The sequence below is a fragment of the Bombus vosnesenskii genome, unplaced genomic scaffold, assembly GCF_011952255.1.
Source record: "Bombus vosnesenskii isolate JDL3184/JDL3185 unplaced genomic scaffold, Bvos_JDL3184-5_v1.1 scf7180000013264, whole genome shotgun sequence".
Lineage (NCBI taxonomy): Eukaryota > Metazoa > Arthropoda > Insecta > Hymenoptera > Apidae > Bombus > Bombus vosnesenskii.
The window spans coordinates 8,150,677-8,172,867 of record NW_022882924.1 but is presented as its reverse complement, the minus strand read 5'-3'; the positions used below and the strand labels follow the sequence as shown (position 1 = coordinate 8,172,867).

General features: G+C 37.4%; 1 protein-coding gene across 9 annotated transcripts in view; it reads right to left on the bottom strand.

Annotated features, from left to right (window-relative positions):
• The window catches only part of LOC117239952 (nucleolysin TIAR), a 583,038-nt gene that overhangs the window by 125,163 nt on the left and 435,684 nt on the right, over positions 1–22,191 (bottom strand). For all 9 annotated transcript variants that reach the window (XM_033505780.1, XM_033505787.1, XM_033505783.1 and 6 more), the window contains one exon: positions 12,094–12,181. In XM_033505780.1, coding sequence (XP_033361671.1) covers positions 12,094–12,181 — 88 coding nt within the window. The remainder of the gene's footprint in view (positions 1–12,093; positions 12,182–22,191) is intronic.

The following is a 22,191-nucleotide window of genomic DNA, read 5'->3' as shown; positions in this document are numbered from 1 at the left end:
TGGGATAGCCAATAAGAGGGTAAGTAAGTACGCAGCCAGTGAAAGCTCTGTAAGTAATAATTCTCTTCCACCCTCGAAACTCGATATCCGGTGGGGTAAGCTATTTCGTCGGATTTTGCTTTGATCCTTCGTCCACTTTAGGGTTTGGTTTCCGTACAGAGGCTGACATGTGCACTGGTAAACGAAGAAAACTGAAGCCATCGGGTTTCAAGGGGAATTATAGGAAATTTAAAAAGCGGCAGAAATTCACATCTGTAAAAACTATAATTATATAACAAATTATACGAAAGCAGGCATTTCCTTGCTTGATATATTAGCAGAAATAATTGGAAATTCGATTACCCAAGCCCCGAGTTAATATGCACGAAATTAAATCACCGCCGAATCAAACTGAACGATAACAATACTATTATCGAGTAAAGTTTTTGACATAGAGGAACTTTTACAAATCAGCTATAATTCTCGCTGTTATTTGCAGTCCTACAACCGGTATAATATAACAATCGGGCTGGAGTAGAAAAAATTCAGCTCCGAGACGATCTTCCGCCGGATAATGACGGTAAAATAGCTCAATTAAAACGATAAAACATATATTCGTTGGCAGTCGCAGAATTGAAAAAGTCCAGGCTGTATCGGTGCAATTAAAAAACTTCGATCGGTGAAACTATCGAGCGCTGCTCATCAATTGTGCGCCACGATTGGAGAATAAGAAGAAGAGGAAGACGACGATAAAAGAAGAACAGTCTCTTCCGCGCCCGAAAAGTAAAGGAGCAAAACAAGTGCAAAAGTGGAGGAGAAAAGAGAGAGAAAGAGAGTAGGCGAGAAAAAGAAAGGAATAATACAAGGAAACAGTGAAAGCTGAATTATTATGTCCGGACATTACAATTGAACCAGTCGTATCCCTTAGCTCTATCTAGCCGATAGTATGCGAAAGTTGTTCGTACTTTTACGGATAAAGATCTTGGGCAAAAGTACGGTCGTTTGCAAACTAATCGAGCTGTCGCTTTCTCTACAGGGTGTCGAAACTTTCGGAAGCTGTCAACTTTTCCAACCACCCTTCCTTCTTGGTTCCCATCCTCTCCCCTCATCCCAAACTCTGTCACCTCTTTACACGCCTTTCTGCAACGGCGACGATCTGCGAAGTAAAGCAGTCCCGTTTTTCGCTTTCTTTTTTTATCTTTTCGGTGGTACGCCGCCACTTTTCGCGCCCCCTCTTCTTTATGCCTGCCAAGAAATAGCAGCTGTATTTGGTGCGATTTTAAGGAGGACATTTGAAAAGCGTTTTCCGCGTTACTACCGTGTTATTTCTGGAACGCGGAGGGTCGATAGGAGAGTAAAAATATTATTCTATCGTCGTACATGCATAAATTTCGTTGCTGTCGCCGGGAGTGGTTTGATGTAAAAAAAGGGGGGGGGGAAGAAAAGAAAAAAGGAGCAGGAAGAAAGGAAAAAGTGATCCAAGTTCGAAAAATGGACTGAGAGATTGGAAAAATATAACTGTACCATTGAAACATTGTTTGCACAGCGATTTGGATCTTACGTCGTTGCTTTCCGAGTATTATCCAAGCGTTAAATTAGTGATACGCTTTACGATATTATATTTTGCTATTTAATTTAAATAGTCGAATTAAATTAATAGTAGACGACCATTAGACGACGAGTGAAAGGTTGTATTCAATTTTTTATTTAAACTTCAATAATTGATGCTTTGACATTCCAGGCAGAGATTTTACTTTCTTTCAATATACCATAATTACGTGTTTTTCTGTGACGAACAGAAACATTTTGTTATTTACATATTGGCTTATTAGTAGCTAAATGATTACACGAAACCGTAATTGGAAATCTGTTACACGGCAAAGGTAAGCGCATGGGAATCAAATGTTTGCTTCTGCTAGCGATTAGATTGCAAGCAATAAGCTGACCTCTGCCAGTTAGTCCTTCATATATGTATATACTGCACTAAAATCTTCGATCAATAGCTTTTGATAAGAAGATTAGCACATCGAATGCTAAATACAGTTCTGTATTTTCAATGTAAAGTACGTTGCAATTTTAAGTACATATACACGCGCGTGTGTTTATACAGTTCATAGTTCTTGCCATGACTAAGCCTCCAGCCCTCCAGCTATATTGCACGTATGAAATTACTTTCCCATTTCTCTCTAAAAATGTAATTTCCTCCAGTTACATGGATGTATTTATACATTATTTATCATACATTGATAATATACGTAATTATTATACGTTATATGTAAATCAATAATATGTAAATAATTATCATGCGAAACAATATTACTCGAAATAAGACCACCGTAAGAAGAATACAGTGTAGCGTGTATTCAAATCACACACGGATTATTATCATCCAAACGAATTTACCAAACGACCAACACATATAATTTACCACAACTACGAATCGAATACCTGAAATTTCGGGGTGAGAAACTTCGTGATAGATAGCAGGGAAGATTTAACAACCGTGCATTTCTTCGCGGCGAAGAAACATTATTACCTTATCAACAACAACTAGCCGCGGATAAACGAGCATCGGCAAGCATTACCAACTAAGCCAGACAAGCAAAGTCGGATGCAAATGGCAATAAAACGAACATCAAAGGAAAAGTTTCATCGGAAACTGCCGGTTCGTAACGACGTCGCGTCGAAAGAGACCGTGCATTTTCGGCAACAGCTCGTAATGTACGGTCGCGAATCGAACCAAGAGGATAACTTTAGTAGCCGGATGTCGGATTCGACCTTGCGATCAGCTCGACAACTTTCGATACGATATACTTGCATCTCTGTAGGGGATTGCGTTCAATCGAGCGTTAACGAACAACGAGCAACCAACACCGCGAATCTGTCCGCTGATGATCACTGGATCAATGGAAACATGCTGCTGCTGCGAAATTGATAACGAGAGTCCGTAAAATCCTGCTGTTAGCGCTACAAATAATCCACGGATTGACTTTTTAATTCCGAGAATTTGATTTTGTTAGTTTGTTTGGCAAATTGCGTTGCGGATAATAGAAAGCTGATTGTTTGGAAATAGGAATTTTCATGGAAACAGAGATGACTGTTTGCTACAGTATAGAATATGGTAGTCCGCGTTTCATGTAATTAACCTAGGAATTCTTTTGCTATTTTGAAGATTAAATGTTTCAGATTATATGTTGTAATATATATTGTTTTTAGTAATTTCATCTGTTATCAGAAGGATTTCTAATTTCCAAGAATTAACCGAAGAATTTGAGGTTCCTTGCTGCTTTGTAGCAACTGAGGTATCATAAAGTCGTGTTATCTTTGATCTTATAATTGCAGGTGTCACGTTCAACGTGTATATCACTTTGGTATCATGAAGGCAGGTAATTATTCATGGATGTTACTAACGTTCACGAATTTTACTAATTTCGATTCTAATTTATTAGTGGACGTTCAGTCGCCCCTATCAGGTTCAGCAGCGAAATTGTAATTACAAGTTGATCATTTTCTCTCGGATTAATGACGATCATGGTATCCACTCAGAATTAAAGATAATCCAAACAATTATAAATAATTGTCACATTACACAAGACTCTAATAATAAAACTATCATTTAGCTGGAATTTCGTCAATATAATAGTTCTATGAAAAGTGGATTGTATATAGCAGTCAATTGTAAACGATAGCTACAATGATTTGATAAAGATAAACATGCGAGACGCATGGAAAAATCACTTTATCCAAAAAAAAAATAATAGTAAATGTTTGATGGTTGTTTGTATCATCCGTTGCACGATAGTACACAAAATCTCGTCTATCGGAAATAACAATATAAAAACTTTTTAGAATATGAAGTTTTATCACACTCTCCCTATCGTTTTTATCGTTTTTCAAATACCTAGACGATTGTTTGAAATATGAATTGTTCGAGTATCGGAAATGAATCGACTCGAACAACTGTTATATTATAACAATATCAATACATTTTTCTATTATACATATTTCATATTAAAAACTGTTTCACTCTATTTATTTAAAAACATCTATTATTATAGATCTTATTTTATTATAGATCTTAAACATCTTATTTTCGTGCAAAAAAAGATACTATAGAATAGCGTCGTTACACGGCATTTCGCTAAAAACTATTCATTAATTCCATTCCTTCATTTCATTCAGTTTTCTATTTTATTCTCCACGGTACATCCACTTTTCTATTGTATTTTCAGTTCTCAAAATAACAAAAATAGAAGAGAAGGTTATTTCAACCTCCTTCTTTACATAAATTTCCCAATTATATCTCACGTTGTACTTTGAAAGAACAAACCTACTGTGGGAAGAATTCAATCTTAACAGATATCGCGCAACGATCAAGTGACAACGAAACGCAACGAAACGACTTTGCTGGACACTTTCTTTTACTCTCATCATTTTTATTACGTGGAATCAGCTCCTCGACGTTCGTATCGCTATTTAGCGGCCAGCAGCGGCTCCGCCCACACGCGTAAATATCTAGGTTCGTGTTGGTGAACACGTACACATATTTATTCGCAGCGCCGCAGGAAAACTCGGCCGTATGCGTCTGGCAACGGTCTCTGTATGGAAACGACTCCCCCGGGGGTGGCTATATTAAAATTCCTGAAACTTTTTAATCTTTCCGGGGCGCAGTTAAATATTAATAACGAAATCTCGCACAGGGCAACGTGTTCCTCGACGCCGAGGGACACGTCGACCGCTGCTCGTTATACTTGTGACGACCTCGCGAGACCATATCGACATCACGCTCGTTCCTACCCTTGCTGTCTGTTTATTTTTCACGTACGCGTACGTGTTGGCGAGTATTCACAGACTTTGCCAAGTAAAATGTTGTTAACCGGCAGCCAGAAGGAAGCGGGCAAGGCGTAAAAGAACTTGACGTTAACTACGCCGTCGTGTATTATAAATATCGTAAGTTAGAATCTGCGCGACATTAAAATAGAATGAGAAGAAAGAAAGAGACATTGTAGAGTCAGGTGCTTAGCATATAAATTAAAAATTTTATTTCTAAATATCTGTACTTAAGAAAAATAACGACTGTGATCTATTGCAAGCTTCTGAATCCACAAGTCGACATGGTTCTAATATCCACTAAGTTCGAGAGTCCTGTAGAAACAATTCTTAAGAGCTGTGACTCTTAAAAAAGTTTAAACAGCCTTAGAAATCTATATGATTTAATTAGTTTTATTTAGTTCTATCTAATTTTAAGTCCAAAGGTAGTAATTATAAAAATCTGTCTGTTGCAAAGCTTTTATACCAACATTCTTGAACGGTGAACTTAAAAATTCATCAGAATCTTATTTGGAAGAAAGATTTGACCAATCCATTAAATCCTCAGAGGTGTATTTTTTACCCCCATTTACGACTGACTGTCGAGTATGTAGCCTCACGCAATCTTACACCAATAATCGAAATCCATTGTTTCAAGAGTCTGTCGCGTTCACGATGATTCTTTAATCAAAATAAAAAATAAGATTATGAAGTGTCTATCGTCATTGGAACAAGGAACGCCAAATGGTTAAGCAGCGACCAAATATTTGTACGATAAAATTAATCTGTCCAAAATCCGCTTAATATTCGATCGAAGACTAACGGTGTTCCATAATATACAACAAGTTTGATTATTTTCTGCGAAGTTTAAGATTAAATTTAAAAATGTCGAAGCTTAGGTGGCTCGAATAACTCAAGCTTGCTATATGTTTGCTAGTGAATACGCGTTTTAAGACGGCGGAAAAATGATATTTGAGAGGTTTGCCGTTCGTATTTGTCTATGCGTCAGTGGTGGTGGCAACCGCAAGGTGCAGTTATACGTATTAGTTGGCGCGCGTTACGGCGAAGGGTGGTTAAGAGTGAAGAGCGAAGGAGCAAAAGGAGGTGAGAGAGAAAAGCGGGGCCAGAGCTTACTTAGCCGCCATTTAAACCCAAAAGCGAGCTTTGGTTCTCCCACTGAGACCAAGCTGCGATATTAACAGCCTAACGCTGTACCGGATTGCCTAAAATACACGGTCCGTGCCGGAAGTATCGAGTTCTAGGTAGACGTTGCTGCCGTCGTTTCTATAGCGAGCTGGTCTCCACGTAATGAATGTATATACATATGTGTTAATTGAAACGCGGTTTAACTCCATGCCTTCTACCCAAGTCTATCTCTCTAGTGAATAGTTACATGGGGCTATTGCAGTCTTATTGCTTCCATTACACACAGACTTTTTATGTCAAAGCAGCGATAAAGAGCATTTAGCAGACACATTTAGACGATATGATTTCGTGTATATGCAATTATATTGTAACAAATTTCTATTGTTATAGTAACGTTGAAATATACTTAATGTTCGTAAGAAAAGTAACAGTTTTCTCAGTGTAAAAACTTTCAAATCCATGTAGCCAAGGTCGAACATTGGCTGTAGCTTATTAAAAAGCAATTCGAATGAAACTGCGGACTGCTCTCCGGGGAACTACCAAGGGAAACAATAAAGTTCCTTCTTAACATTTTACGCTTTGTTAAATCGTTTTATGCGACACACGTAACATGCGCTAGATCGTCCTTACGATTAAAGCGGTTATTCTTTTGTATGGAATATAAGTTTTTAAAGGAATACCCGCGAAACTTTCATATTTTTTATATTTTTAGAACCAAACGGACGCGATAAAGATAACAAAGTGCGAAAAATAAGTTTCGATTCTCTTACTGTAAATATCAAAATTCAACATAATATCGTAGTCTCGTAAGACGCGAAGAGAATATCCGTATAAATGTTTGCTTACTGTCAAACGACATATCTCAGAATGCAAGAATTCTTGCGTTACCTCGTTTAAGAAAACGACGAAGTTATCACCCTATCTTAAAGCGCAGTCTATAGAGGACATGGCGTATTTTATGTTAAAATTTCTACTGAATCTCAACGTACACGCGAGAAGAGAATATTATTGTTATTTGTAGTGGCGTTGAGAAAACAGTTGATAATATTTTATGCAACACAGTTCAGACATGTATTCCTCTTTAGAATACATATATTTCTTAATTAGCTTAATGTAGCTTAACGTGCTTCTCATTAATATTTATGACCGCATTACACATTTTTTCGTCTCCAATTCTAAATTACATTACTTGTTAAAAAAGGGGCTATAACCACGTTTAATGTAACATCATTATAATAAATTCTACATCTTCTAAAATAATAAATGTAAACCTCGGTCAAAATATGTTCGGATAAAATAATATGGTAATTAACCTTTCTCGAATAACTATTTATATATTTATCCAAGCGATTCTGCACATTTGCACACCATATACATGTATACATCGCCATGAAATAATTTCCTACTAGAAGTAATAATAAGAAAGGCGCCTTGCAATTGTGATACAAGCAAAACAAGGTTCCGTACATACGTACAAAAAAATTGGGAAAAAAAACAAAGCAGAATTTTTTCATCCGGGACTTTGTTTTCGTTGACTTTGACAGTTACAACGCAAATATTTGCAGCCAATTTTTTCGAAAACAAATCGTATCAAAAAAATATTATTCTACGGTTCTACATTTTTTTCTGCATAGAACTTCCATCCGCTTCCCGTTTGTACTAGCAATTACGAGACATCGTGCATGTTACAATGTAAGAAGATTTGTTGAACGCGATACGTATTTGCATATATTTTAATCTTATCAGAATAAATACAAATCTCTTAAATTTCATATTTTTATAATAATTTCTAGGAAATTCAAAAGTTCAGAAAAGAACTAACGAACATGCTAACACGACGAATATCGTAAATTGAATATTTTCGTTAACCGTGCGTTGACTGGAAAAATATAACTAATTCAAAGTGACTTCGACTGATCAAACGAAAGATAAAACGAATTGCACAAGTATATGGCTATTAATTATAACTGTGACAAATTTTTCATTCAAACGGATGTGTCTTTAACTTTCTCGGCGGTATGATAACAAGCACAAAGATAACAACCGTGACACGAACATAAAACGATATTCAAGGAAACGATACGCAACGATAAACGACAATGTAGCGTTTCTCAAAGCTCGTTCTCGTCCCGTACTTTCGCTACTCCATTCTTTTCGCAAACTTTTCCTCCTCTAATTTACAATCCTGTCCACTATGGCTCGCGATTCCTCGTTATCATCCATTTTCCAGTCACGTTCGCACGCTTATTTGCTCGTGTATACATTCTCCGGCTTCGCGTATATATTCTTTTAACGTGTACGTTACGTACACAAACGAGTACGGGTAAAATCTGAAGAAACCCCTCCGGGTTAAAAACTCAAATGTCATTGTCTGCATTGTGGCAGTCGGAGAGTTTTTCAGCGGAGTGTAACTGCGACGTTTGAAAAGTAGAAGTTTTAGAAATGCAGCAACGTGTTGGTGTGGCTAACAAGCGGCTGTTATTCATATGTGCTAGTTCGGCTATCCTTGCACGGATACGAGGATTCTTCAGGGCAATTAGAGAGGTTCCAGCAGCAGCTTAGAAACAAAGATTATGGCGGAAGAATTAACGTGAGAATCCTAAGTGATACTTTACATAATATATATTTCTAAATAATCTTCCGAACCTTGTTGTTCATTAATGCGAATCATTAATGCGGAAAATCATAAATCGTTCAAGTTAGATCAGTTAAATTTTACCTTCATTCGTTCAACTAGACTATCTATCATTCTTTCAATTTTCCAGATATGTTGAAATATTTGAAATTCCTCGTACTCGTTTTTTTATGTTTCAGTTAACGTTATTACCACGCTGACTGTTACGAAATAACGATCAAATATTTCAAACTGAACGAAGAAGAACAAAGACACGGCAAAAAAAATGATAAAACTTCGCGTTTTCTCCGTTGGTTCGAAATGATGGATAGGATATTTCGATTAAGGGTGGCAGAATTCTCGACAACCGATTTTGCGAAGGTGTCGAGCGACGGACCGATCGGCAGCCACAGGGAGAGCATACAATTAATCTGAAGTGTTTGCCATACACTGTGAGCTGGATAAGAAAAGCGCTTCTGGCGCAGGCCGGTCAAGAAAGAGTGTGCAACGTGGGAGCGGAAGAAAAAGAAACCGGAGGTGGAAGGTGCATAGAAAGAGGGTAAGGCGGTCGTGGGGCCGACAAGGGGTTGGCAGCATGCAGGGGTGGAAACACGACGGTTAGAGGGACGAGGAGGTGGGGGACACGAGGACGGCGCGGGAAAACAAAATGAAAGAGGAAAACCGCTGGCAATTTTTCACTAGCTTTTTAAAGCGCGGCTTAGGTACTCGTGGAGAGAGTTTGAATCGATTTTACCGGAGGGCCCCATTTTTCTGCCGTCTCCTTGTGGCAAGCGACGCGAACTGTACCTACTACTTCCAGCTGTTTCGCCGCCGAAACGCGAATGTCACCCTAAGTTCGGATTTCACATCGAGGTCCACGATCTCGGAACTTACCGCCGGATTTTCCTGTCAAACGAATGCTTCCCGGAGATACACGGGGATTTCGGAGATTAAGAGTACCACCAAATGTCAGGGTTTAAACGAGCACTATTTTTGGGTTTTTTTTTCTTCCTTTTTTTTCCCCGCTACCCTCTCTTTTTGACGGTGGAACGCTGCGCGTATGAAAAGCCCCATTCCACGATCGAACACGGGTATCCGGAGATATAGGTGCATTATTCGAGATTAGGTTTTTTTTTTAATTCTCTTAAAGCTTCTCGCTGGTTTTTTTTTTTTTTTTGTTATTTTTCCCCTTTCTTGTCAAGTTTCGTTCGTTTTATCGGATTCGTGCGATATACGATTATCTCGAACATTTCGCTTCACTTTGGCAAATTGATTTGAAAATGTCAATTTTGTTTTTGTCTTTGCGAAGAGTCGAAATGCAATTTAATGTGTCGAAAATGTTGTCGAAAGTTCTCACCTGTTTTCATAGTTTTCAGACGTGTCAGTGGGAACACTACGTGTCGGAGGGTAAAATGATAATTCTTCGCGCTCTTCTTATAATCCTGCAAATATTTTTGTTGTAATGGATGTTATACAATTTTGTGTAGCATATTCATGAACGGTACTGCTCGATACTATCGTAAAATTGCAAATTGTAAACAGCGTATGTAAATTGTATCGTGAATTGTAAACGGCGCAAATGAATTTTAGATCATAGTTGGCTATCGTAGATAACTATGTTGTGGTAATTAAGTTCATAATACGAACGTCTTAAGGAACTATTTTTTTGAGATCGTCAATCGTATCAGTTACAAATCGTTAATAATCGGCAATTAGATTTTCTATTTTGCACTGATCAATCTCTGATTCTTCGCTTTAATTGGCGCATTTATTGCCTAATTGGAAGCAATATTTGTTCCATATTTGACCGTTATTTATATAGTATTTCATTATGTAACAGAAATTCATAATAAATAATTCTCTCCTAATCTCAACAAATCCACAAGAGAATATATCATCTGTCAAAAAAGTGACGAACTTCCCAAACAATGATACTGTACATATATAATAATTGCACGATGCACCCCAACTGACCGCGGAATAATTTGGAGTTTCTGCGAATTGAGAAAAAGTAAAACTACGTTGTTCCATAAATCTCGTTATAAGTCCGAGAGTGTAAATAAATAATAATAATAATAATAAAAAAATAGAGGGTATAAGAAAATCGTTATTACGGTGCAATGTGCATAGTGAAAACACGTAATTCATTGCGAAATATTCAATGCAGGCTAGGCTCGATGACATAAAATCGTGATCTCGCTGCTGATGGAGTTTTTTTTTTATGCGTGAATTCGATCAATATGCGCCTGTCATTTCGATGTTAAAATATCAGCAAATGGTTAATATCATTTACGGCTCAGGCATGGAATTCCACGCGGCGGCGAAATATAATATTTCATGCAGGCACGATAACAAAATACTATACACACTTTGGCGAATGTGATTTCACGACTGAAAGCGCAGTGAATATTTAAACAACCACGTGCGTACGAGGGAAAAAATATATCTCACGTTGCGATGTTAAATTAAAAATACGCGTGACATCGACGCTTGCACGAATTTATGATTTACATATGGAACCGCATACGATTCGTCCTTTTTCTTCTTTTCTCTCCTCCTCTCTTTCTGTTCGTGTTTGCTATTAGACATTGAAAACCGTGCGTATTCGACCAATAACCCAGCATCGTATTTTTTAAACGTGCAAACGTCAATGCATAACGATCGTTGAAGAGGAAATAGATCGGCGAAATCTGCGCGATTGATAAAACGAAATATTCAGATCTTCCTTCTCTTTCCCATACTTCAAACAGAATTTGCTCAATTTAGCTGCAACGGTTGGTCCTTTCTCTTAGAATCAACAGAAGAGGACAATACAATTGTCAACAATAGAGTTGATTGTACACTGTACAAAGTTATCCAGGAATATTGACACATTTCGAGTATACTATAGAATGTATCCATCCTGAAAATACCTACTGTTACAATCTTCCTTCCACTTGGCCTCATCTTTACTTTATATCGATAATATAGCAACTACCCGGAGAAATTGAAACAAATCTACCTTTCTATGAAAAGAATTTTTGGCACAAACTCTCTATTAAAGATTAGCAAAATATCGAATATTGATATTAAATATCAATAACGAAAATGTAGCTTTTTTTTGTATTTAAATATCGCTTTAATTTCAAATTAAAATAAAACCGTGATTTAATGATAATTAAAGAAATACAAGATTAAGAATTGTTAAAGTAGACGTTTCAGACATTATCATTCTTCTTCTTCTATAGTATGACTATAATTCCTAATGACAAACTCGCTGTCAGGTAATAAAACAAGTAATAATTAGTACAATAATTACGCGTATTATTCTTTGTACATATTATGCGCGACAGCCGTAATATATGATGATGCAAGTATTTGTGCACTGGACAAACATAAAGACAGTTGGAAGATTTGGCTGTATAAAATGTTTCTGAACCGCAGCACGGCTAGTTATTGTTGCATGCACGTAAGATCAGCGTTCACATTATATCGCTATATTATCACTCGTATACTACGAAGAGAACGGTAAGTCGCCTTTAATGAGCGAGATTAAGAGGACTTACGAGATTTCACCGAAAGGAGCGAAGGCTTCCCTCAAGGTCTGCGTCTCGATCTCTGGGCTCAGATCTCCTACGAATATGTGGTAGTGTTCTGAAAAAGATATACGTGAAATCGTTAAAAAGAATTCTTTGAAAAGAAGCGTAACGATAAAAATGGTTGAAAATATAGTAATAATATGAATAGTCGGAGTAACATTTATTTTATAATTCTATATAAATCCTTGTTACGTTTCAAGATATATTTCATATATTTTATTTAATATCCGAACCGTCAAATTACACAAATAGAATTTAGCAGCCAAAACGTAAAACATTTTCTACCACAAATAGAAACAAAACTCATGATTTATTTAAGCTTCGTCAGTCAACCTTATTCATTCTATTAATTCGTATTACAATAAACGTAATCTTTCCTTTCCACGATATATTGCTATTTCGTCAAAAATAAAAATTTTGTCAGTCGTTAGACGATAATACAAATTCGGATCGTCGCAATTCACAGCAAACATAAAAAGTTCTTCACAATTGACTTATTCACTGGAACAGCGACGTATACAGCGTGTACACCTTTATCCTTGCGTTTCATGGAAGATTGGATGAATTTGTGGTCTGATAAAACCACGACGATAGTCGGAATTAATTCACGGTCGGGATATTCGGCAGCTGGCAAACAATTTTAAATTAGAAAATCAGAAGCAAAGTATTGTTTAGTCTTTAAATATTCGAGCCAGTCTTTGCGTTATAGAGCCGGCGGAACAGCGGGCGAGCACAAAATTGGACGCGAGGGTAAACATGCTTTCATTGTTTCTATTAAAATTGCAAGAGTAATTTAACGGCGGCTAGTCCCGCTATATACATTAGATAAAATCCCGTGTATTCTAATAATGCGCCCGACTGTTCTTACTTTGTTATGCAAACTCGCTAAAGAACGCCGGGAAACACCGACCCCGCTATGTATCTCAACAAGAAAATTCAATTGGAAGCGGAATCACGGTGGAAAGTCAACGTCTAGATTGCGTCGTGTAAAAATAACGGGATACCGAAAATATCTTTCCATCAAAGCATTAAGGGCTGTTTACCTTGTGGAACGGCGGTGTTTGTTAAGCAAACCGAAAATACCAAGAATAATATTTAAGACGCAGCACTCGATCGAAAGTTACATATTTTTAAAGAACTTTTTGATATTTGAAAGTACACAGGGAGCAATGGAAAATAAAATAAAATAATAAAAACAAGACTGAATTTCTGTTGACGTACTGAGTGATTATAATGTTTCAGAAATCGACTTAATGTGTTTATGAGAATATTATGTAATATATTCGCTGTTAAATATTAGTCAACATTTTGTCTTCGTATAACTCTCTTTTTTAAATTTCGTTGCCAGGAATATTACAAAAGCAAATTTTTAGTAAAATGAAGAAATCACAAGGAAGTTGCACGTCGTATTGATATCGGTGGTTAAGTATTAATCGCGTATTAATGCCACATGTCGTTTTATTGGCATGAACGTCTTCAAAATGATAGAGACGTTATTAAAGATGATGTTTGAAGTGGAAGAACTCCAAACATAAAGTAGTAATTTTCTTGATTTTATCTATTTGCTTTCGACAAACATTACAACAATTTTCGTTGAACCGTAATTAAGAGCTTGTTTCGTTAGTTTTATAGTAGGTCAAATATTTGATAATTGAGTATTACATGTGATAAAAAATAATTAACCAATCATTCTATTTTCAGTGAAAATGCTTAGAAAATAATGGTTTCAACCAATTTCGTTATTCTGTAAGTTTCATACTTCGTTCATGCCCCATAAAATACTTTTTATCCGGAAATGGAAACTGCTAATATCGATAAATAGAGTAGAAAAAAGACAATAATTTTCCAATTTCGAAACGAAATATTCGGATTATATTTATACAACTGAAAAAACAACGAATATGCTTATTCGAGTAAATCGGAATCCGACGACAAACATCATAAAAAGAGAAGCGAATAAACTAATACGCCGCGTGGTGAAAGATCGCACGGGTTTTCGAATAATTCTACCTCTCTTGATTAATCGGAACACTGTTGTAAACGAGCAATTAATATCATACGCAAACACGTTCCTTTAACCGAATTTACCAACAGCAAGTATAGCATTGATTTTCAAATAAGCTCGATGTCCATGATACTGATAGGTTTCGATAGGATGAGTTCGTACGAGTTGCGGCGACGAATAAAATTATAATAATCCACAACGTTAAATATTAAATTAGGTGACAGTAGCCATCAAACGGGTCCCGTAAACGGCAATACAAATAACGATCGAAGCCATATGCCATGCCCCGTGAACAGGAATACATTATCGACAACAAAATTCGAAGAGAAGCTGGCACAACAGGCCAGCGCGGTGTAGCACTCTGTGGTGAAGTGTACACGCATATTAAAGACGATCATGCTCAACGCTGACTCAGACGAGATTGAAAACTGCACCGTTCGACGAGTTATGGGAATCTTTAATGTGAAGCTATGGAAATTTTGTAAGGCAATAAATAATATTTGCGCCACCAAGCAGGAAAGACGCAGTAAAACCGTCGATTTAGTACAGCGGCCTGGTTGTTCCGAGTTCGCTGAATATGCATTTTGCCGCCGCGAAATCTGGTTCGTTTACTCTATCCCTAATTGCTCCACTTTGCTCCACAGTTTTAAGGTACATTCCCCGTTTCTACTATTGACGTGCCCGGTTTGTTGACCCCATTTGCATTTTTTTCCCCGCCGTGGTCGCCTGTTCGCAGACCTTTACCAAACGGTACAACTTCAACTTACGAATTTGAATTTGATCAAAAAGCAACTCGATCATCCGGTTGGTTAGCTCGATTCGATTCTGTCGTTTCGCAGAGAACAAGAGAGAGAGAGAGATAGAAAGAGAGAGAAAGAGAGAGAAAGAGAGAGAGAGAGAGCCCTTTGCGGTTAAATTGGCTATCGATCTGCATACGTGATAGGGCGGACGGACAGATGGACGGTCCTAAGGTCCGTACAGCCAAGAAGATCTTTCCTTCTGTTCCTTAGGATGAACGCTCCATGATCGAAAATGGAAAAATGGTCTGGATAAACATTTTCTTCTAGCCAATATCCTCTCTGCCGTTGTCCCTTCTGTTACTCGCTACCTTCTACTCATTTCATCACCTCCCGCGGGTTATTCGGCAACGGGTAGGTCAGGATGAGTAGTCGAAAATCGAGTTACAGCTATAGGAGCTACTCGGTCCGGACGTCAGTTACTACGAACCGAGTATTTCGCCAGAGGAAAGTATAGAGGGCCAAGGTAGGCGTTGGAAGCGTTGGAAACGGAGGGTGGTCTGATTACAATCGGTTTGATGGTCTATCCTCACTGGTTGGAGGTTCCGGTGGGCACACACAGTGGCCCATTCTCGTGAATTAGCCCGAACCTCGTCATCTTCCCCTCCGCGTTCCACTGCCGACACCATCACATCGCACCGGGATCTTCGGACTATTAGGAAATCAGCAGGAAATTGACAAAACTTTATTTTGCCGACGGCTTCGTTTCCAGCCTCGTGCTTCGAACTTGATAACGCGAACACGTTTTTCATACTCTTCGACTGTTGAAAATATTGTTTCTTTGATAGACTCGTATATTCGAATCGATTTTATTCCGAAAAGCTTACGTCTTATTTCTTTCTAAAACTTATGTTTGTTATGCAGCATGTTTGGTAAGGATAGAAGAAGAAGTGATTTCACATGATCGAACAAGTCGAAAATATAGCGTAAAATGTTTCTATGCGTTCAGATATATGTAGATTAGGTATATAGCATTTGTTAAAGGTTGTATCATATTAACAAAGAATAAATTTATTATAATTAGATCTGAATTTATGCGTCGTGTAATAATAAAATTTATTCACTGTGTTGTTTACAAATTGCCAAGGGTTGCTCCACTTTTCGTTATTGATGCACGAAACATTTCCCCCCGGCAAACGTGCATAAATCATTTTCGTATACAAATGATCTTCGTTGAACATTCTTCACCAGATTCTCAGACAGAGAGTTTCTAGACAAGATATCCACTAAATTATTACTCGAAACGTAACAGCTTCTATTCTAGCAGTCTACCGCGTTCGTGTCTATATCACTTTCTGATATGGTTCAGTCATGTCGACACGGAAATAAATGGAAGAACGGAGGACGGAGATAAAATATAGCGACGTGCGTTTTCAACGATATCTCGTACTATTTATTGTCATATTTATATGAAGAGACCTGCACTAAGGTGGATATAGAACCACATCGGAACGTTATTGAATTTTCTATTAGCTGTCTGCCTGTATAAAAATTTATTGTGAACATTAGCCTCAAACGCGATCGGCAGAGGCAACAGAAGTTCGCCTCTTTCAAACCAGAAGAGAAATCCAATGAAATACAATTTTTAACAGCTTCTAATATTACCAATATCTTTGAAATGATTTCTGCAAACGAACGCTCTATCTTTCGCATAGAAATTTATTCTTTGATATCCACTTTCAAATCTCTCAAGATAAAATCTGAAATATGTGCGCCTCGATTAGCATTCACGTTGCCTTAGCAATGTAGAAAGTGTAGAAACTTCTACTTTCAATTCAGCTGTTACATATTTAATAAAGATTTACGTTTCACATATACACCGTAAACAAATTACAGACGCTTGTGCAAATTGGTATTTCGATGATGTTTCGATATTTCATTTTTAATTTAACCACCGCAACCAAATACAATGTTATCGTTCTGGCCTCGATATTTTATACAAACGTACGATGAAAGCGCTAAAACGGCTCTTTCAATTTTTTAAACGCAGCGGTGTTAGTCTTATCAGTTAAAAAAAATTATTGCAGCGAGGGCAAGACTCGGACGGAAGCAGTGACATTTGACAGTTAGCTGGTCAGAAAAAATTCGACGTCGGCATCAAAAGTCACGACACACCTACCTATTCGGGGTCGTTTAAGCGGGAAACTGGATTTTCAATAAAGCAACGGCAATGGGGCATCATTTATTATTGCTGCCAAGCCTCTCTTTATCTCTTTCCCTCTACCTTCCGACAGGACGATGATTCTCATTTGACGACGGAATTGTGGCACAGCTTTATTATCGTCACCGTCATCGATGTTCGCTGCGATTGCAATGTCGACGCTAGGTATAAACGTATAAACGTCATTATTATCACGCTGATCGTTACGATCGTGGGATATCGCCAATGGAAAACGTGAATACGTTGTGAAATAAGGCTACTACCAAAGTCACGTTATGGTGTCGGCTGCATGCAATGCTTATGCATGTGTATGCAATGTTTATAAGCGTCTCACTTAATGTTTTCTTGTTCATCTTTAACTAAGGAAATCGACTTATCGCATATGTAAATATTGCCTATTTGACCAGTTATTTTTGGTATTATTATGCAGCTTTCTTAATGCATCGTCACATTTATATTGAAACTCCATTGATACATTTATATACCAATATATATACGCATAAATATTTTTAACTGGAGTTCAGATTAACGCATTGTGACTATCTTATGTGATTAAAATTTTCTGGACAAGTAAGCCGTTTCCACAATAGTCTGGCTTAATTGACACATCTTGTATAAGATTAACGATTATCTTAATATTTACGAATCAATCCCCGTTATGAATCCTGAATTCCCTGCCTCCCAAAAATTCTCTGGTAGCGAAAAGACGTAGTGTATTAATTAATTAATTAGCCTGGATTGCTTTATATTAAATTTTACATAGCGGATTTGAGTGCGCAATAACGTAGTACGCAGATTGAAACTCGAAGTTGTTCGATGTTGCTTTCCTTCACCTTCTCACCATGTATTCATTAGCAATTATGTTGTTGCAACACTGTCGCGGATTATGACAGTTTCGAACTCTAAGGATTTTAGTTTTACAATTAGCGTATAGTTAGATTCTTGTGGACGAAAGGAGAACGCATTCTTTGAAACATTCTACGCTTAACATTAACTTTGCTACGCCAGACGTAAAGGTAACTGCGTACAATTTAAAGTTATAAAGTGAAATGTCATCTTCATTAGCATCTAGAAGTTTCAAATAATTTACCATTAATCGAATCATCGTACAATTCGTAAAACCTGTAAAATATAGTGGCAAGAAAATTGTTACTTCGGTATCACAATATACAATATATCCGTAATAAATAAATAAAGAATTTCGAGTAAAAATACTGTTGCTGAATTGTTAAAAATCCTTCCACTCTGATATCAAGTCTCTGCAATTTCTATATTCCGTATTATATTTCCCTTTTTAAGCTCAATTATCTCCGATACAGTAAGTGCTTTTAATACTCAGGTTTTTAATTTGTCTAGAGCCCTGTAAAACGATGAAATCGATTAAAAACCGTGACCGTGCAGCCGATATTACAAAGCAGTTTTAAGTCACGGTTTGCCATCACGTTAGAAAAAGGAAACCGCAATAGCTGGCTTTGAAACGGGGCAATCTCAAGTTTTTACGACCGTGCACCATTCGATCGAGCCACAATCGAACGTATACAAATCTCCGTTGATGTACAGCGCATCGGGACAAGCGCAACGTTGCGTCAGGTCGCAAGATAAACTGGCAATTTCAGCACGGACTTTCTTGGTCGCAATACGTATCACTGGGCGATTCGTATAATACGAACGCAGTTGAACTTACGAGACATTTCTATACGGCCAGGAAGGGTAAGAATGGAATGCGACTGCTACGGGGAGCGGGGTCAGAAGTCAGTTCCATTGAAGCAGGACAATGCGAAGAGGGATGCACAAAAGTTCGAAGCGATCCCGTAGGGCATAGATCAAGAATCGAGAAACGGTTGGCTCGTAGATCAAGGATTTCCTTAATTTTGCGAGGCAACTGTGAAACGTTGATTTAGAGAGACTACTGTCGGCCCTTGAGACTTGCACGCACGCGTCCACGTTCAAGGAAACGTATGTACCTACCCTTTACGATCAGAGCATGGTAGCCATGTTACCAACACGGAGAGAAACCTCTATTAATTCTCCATGCGGCGAAAACCTAGCAGGGTGAACAGAATTGAATCTCGGTTTGGTTGGTCGCTTCCAGACCTAGCGGTGCATCGATGCACACGTGGTGCCCATAAGCCTGGACTTGGCTTACGTTCCTCGTCGAGAAATATGGGTCACCACGCAGCTGACACGCGACCATTCTGTATTCGTGACCTGTTTTTTTCGTTACATATGATTTTACAATCACGTCACGTTCCCTCGACCCTCCGGCAGAGGGCCATTAATACCCGCGGAACGATCAAGAAAATTGAAAGTTATTTTTCTTTCAGGACTTTCAATGGAGAGAAAGTGGTCAATATTTGACAGAACGTGCGTCGCCGTTTTTCCTAGTTAACAATTGAACGGTTTCCAGGTTAATAATTTCAAGAATATGAAGGCGGTTTTAACATTTAAATTGTACGTATCTGAAGGAAAAGATAAACAAAAGATATGTTTCGTACTCGAAAGTTTTATACTCGAAAGTAGAGAAGAAGCATTTTTCTGCGAATATTAGTTGGCTGTGATTTTATAGCATGTTTGGAAGACTGACTCGATTTTAAGTTCGGTTTTGTTGGTTTACTTAAATTATTGGAAAGTACAACTGTCCTCTAATTTCTGTCCTGTAATTTCTTCAATTACAGCGGTATCAGGTACTAGATGATTATTTTTAATATAACATATATACAATAAGACGAGTCACACCTTCGAATAAAATGGAATTATTAACGACACGCGAAGAGCACTGTTAAAAGCGTATCATGTCACAAGTTTTAGCATTTAGATAATACTCTTTTTTCATTGCATGTGAAGTTTGTTTCTATACAAGCTAATTTTAGGCTCTCATTGCCGGTGATATACGCGCGATTGCGTGCGGTATCTCATGTGTTGTGTCTATTTCTTTAATATAGTTCTGTTATGGTTATCATTGCGTGCTTCGTGATAGGAAATGTTTGTCACCCACGCTCATTCCTCTATATTACTTCTGTTTTTTAACACGCACAATTTTCTAAATGGATATCCGGCGTGTCCCGATAAAATTAAATGACGGACATTGTACATAACAAAACATCGCCAACCTAGATAGTTTGTTATTTGTCAAAACGGAAGAGTTCCAACATCAGTTCCGTAACAGTAATTACTAATTATCATGACCGGTTTAAATTAATGGCAAGATTACCTTAGGCTTACTATTATACTTCTTGGCATTAATAGTAGTATAGCTAAAAAAAATCAGCATATTGTCAGCCTATTTAACAAGCAACTGCTCAATCTATTTTCAATTTATATTAAATTGGTCGAATCATTTCTGTATGAAGAGGTCAGATAAGAAGGAACGGAATTAAATTATTAAATGTACTATTATAAGTATAATTAAAAAGATCTTCTTACTATCAAGAAAAATCAAATATAGATTTTAGTTTAGATAAGAGAATAATATAGAGGATCGTATAAAATAGGAAAAAAGCTACGAATGTAAAATAATATCTTCTAATTTAAATCGATTTAAAATCCAACCAACGAATCACACAAAGTCGAACGAGTTGCGGCCAATCAACGTTTAATTCTCACATTTGTATTCACCACTGATCTCATCCCTCCAATTCCTCGTGATTCTTGTTCTATTTCTCGCCGCCGGTAATAAACAGTTACCAAGCTTTCCTGTGGGACCTGAACCAGATTGACTCTCGTCGGGACATTTAGTCAATTGTTTCTGGCGAGAGAATTTTTCCACCAATGGTATCGGGTATCGTTGCGATTTCTACCAAGACATCAGCCATCGATTCACCAAAGAAAACGAGCCGTAAGATTCGCCGCCGTAACGCCTGCTTATTATCAAAGAATTTTGTCTTTTTTTGTTTCTTCGTATAATAAAATTTGCGAAGAAACGTTTAAATTCTAGCAACCTGAAATTTGTCGTTGAAACTACTTTCATAATCTTCAAGTTTAACTTCCTTAAGCAAACAAAGTATCAAAATTTGACAGACTCAATCTCATTTTGCGGACGATGGGAGAAATTGATGAAATAGTCGACAGTCGATAAATATAAAACGTATAACGCGCAAGACGATGACAAACGATAATCAACTTCTTAATTAATGACGTTTCGAAACGATTGATGCCCTACTTCAATTAACCTGCTTGTTTGGAATGGAGGGCGCCTTTTCACGATGCATTCAGTTACCGGTGGCTGGTCTCACGATTCGTTCTGGTCCGTTCGTAACAATGCCACGGAATCGAAAGTGTATTGTGGAACGCATAATAGAAGCACTTTGTGATAAATTGATCGTTCTGTTGGCAAGAACGTTCTCGCGTGAACGCAGTGAATGCTTGCTCTATAGCGAAAAATTGTCTCTGCCAATGGAACGACGAGCCACAGTCAGTGCAATCAGTTGCCGACCAGAGAATTTTGGATTCTATCACGAAGAGTAAACAATTTAAAATATTGAACGCGGCCGAGCTTCACACGTGACGGTTTGCTCCGATCCATTATCGGCGTGGCTAAGTATAATTTTTAGATAAAAACGAAATGTGACGGCGTTTCATTTTTCGTCTGTAATGGCACCACGACGTGCAAATAATTCTTATCCGCGGATTGACGATTTTACGATCGCATTGTTCAATAAATCATTGACAAATACTAAAATATTTCGTGATTTATCACTGTCCGTGTATTGTTCCTCCAAGCGAAGCGGTACAAATCATATTCGATAAATTTTTAGCTACTACGAAATTACAGAAAACGTTCGGGGACATATCAAGCTATAGATTTAATTCCAAAAATAATAGAGTCTAAAGGGTAATCAAATATTCCTTCATTTGTCACATCAAATATTTTAGAGCGACAGCGTAGAAATTGGATTCAAAAATGTGTCTCTTAGCTATGTATCTATAGTTAATTAATCAGCCAGAAAAATTCTAACGCTTTTATACAGCCACTACTATAAATTTGAAATGTAACTATTAAAAGACGTGATAGGATTTGATTATATTTCAATCGATAAAGATTTTTCGTTTAGAAGTATTTTCGTGCTCGGTCTTAAAAATACTAAGTTCAGTATGCAAAATCT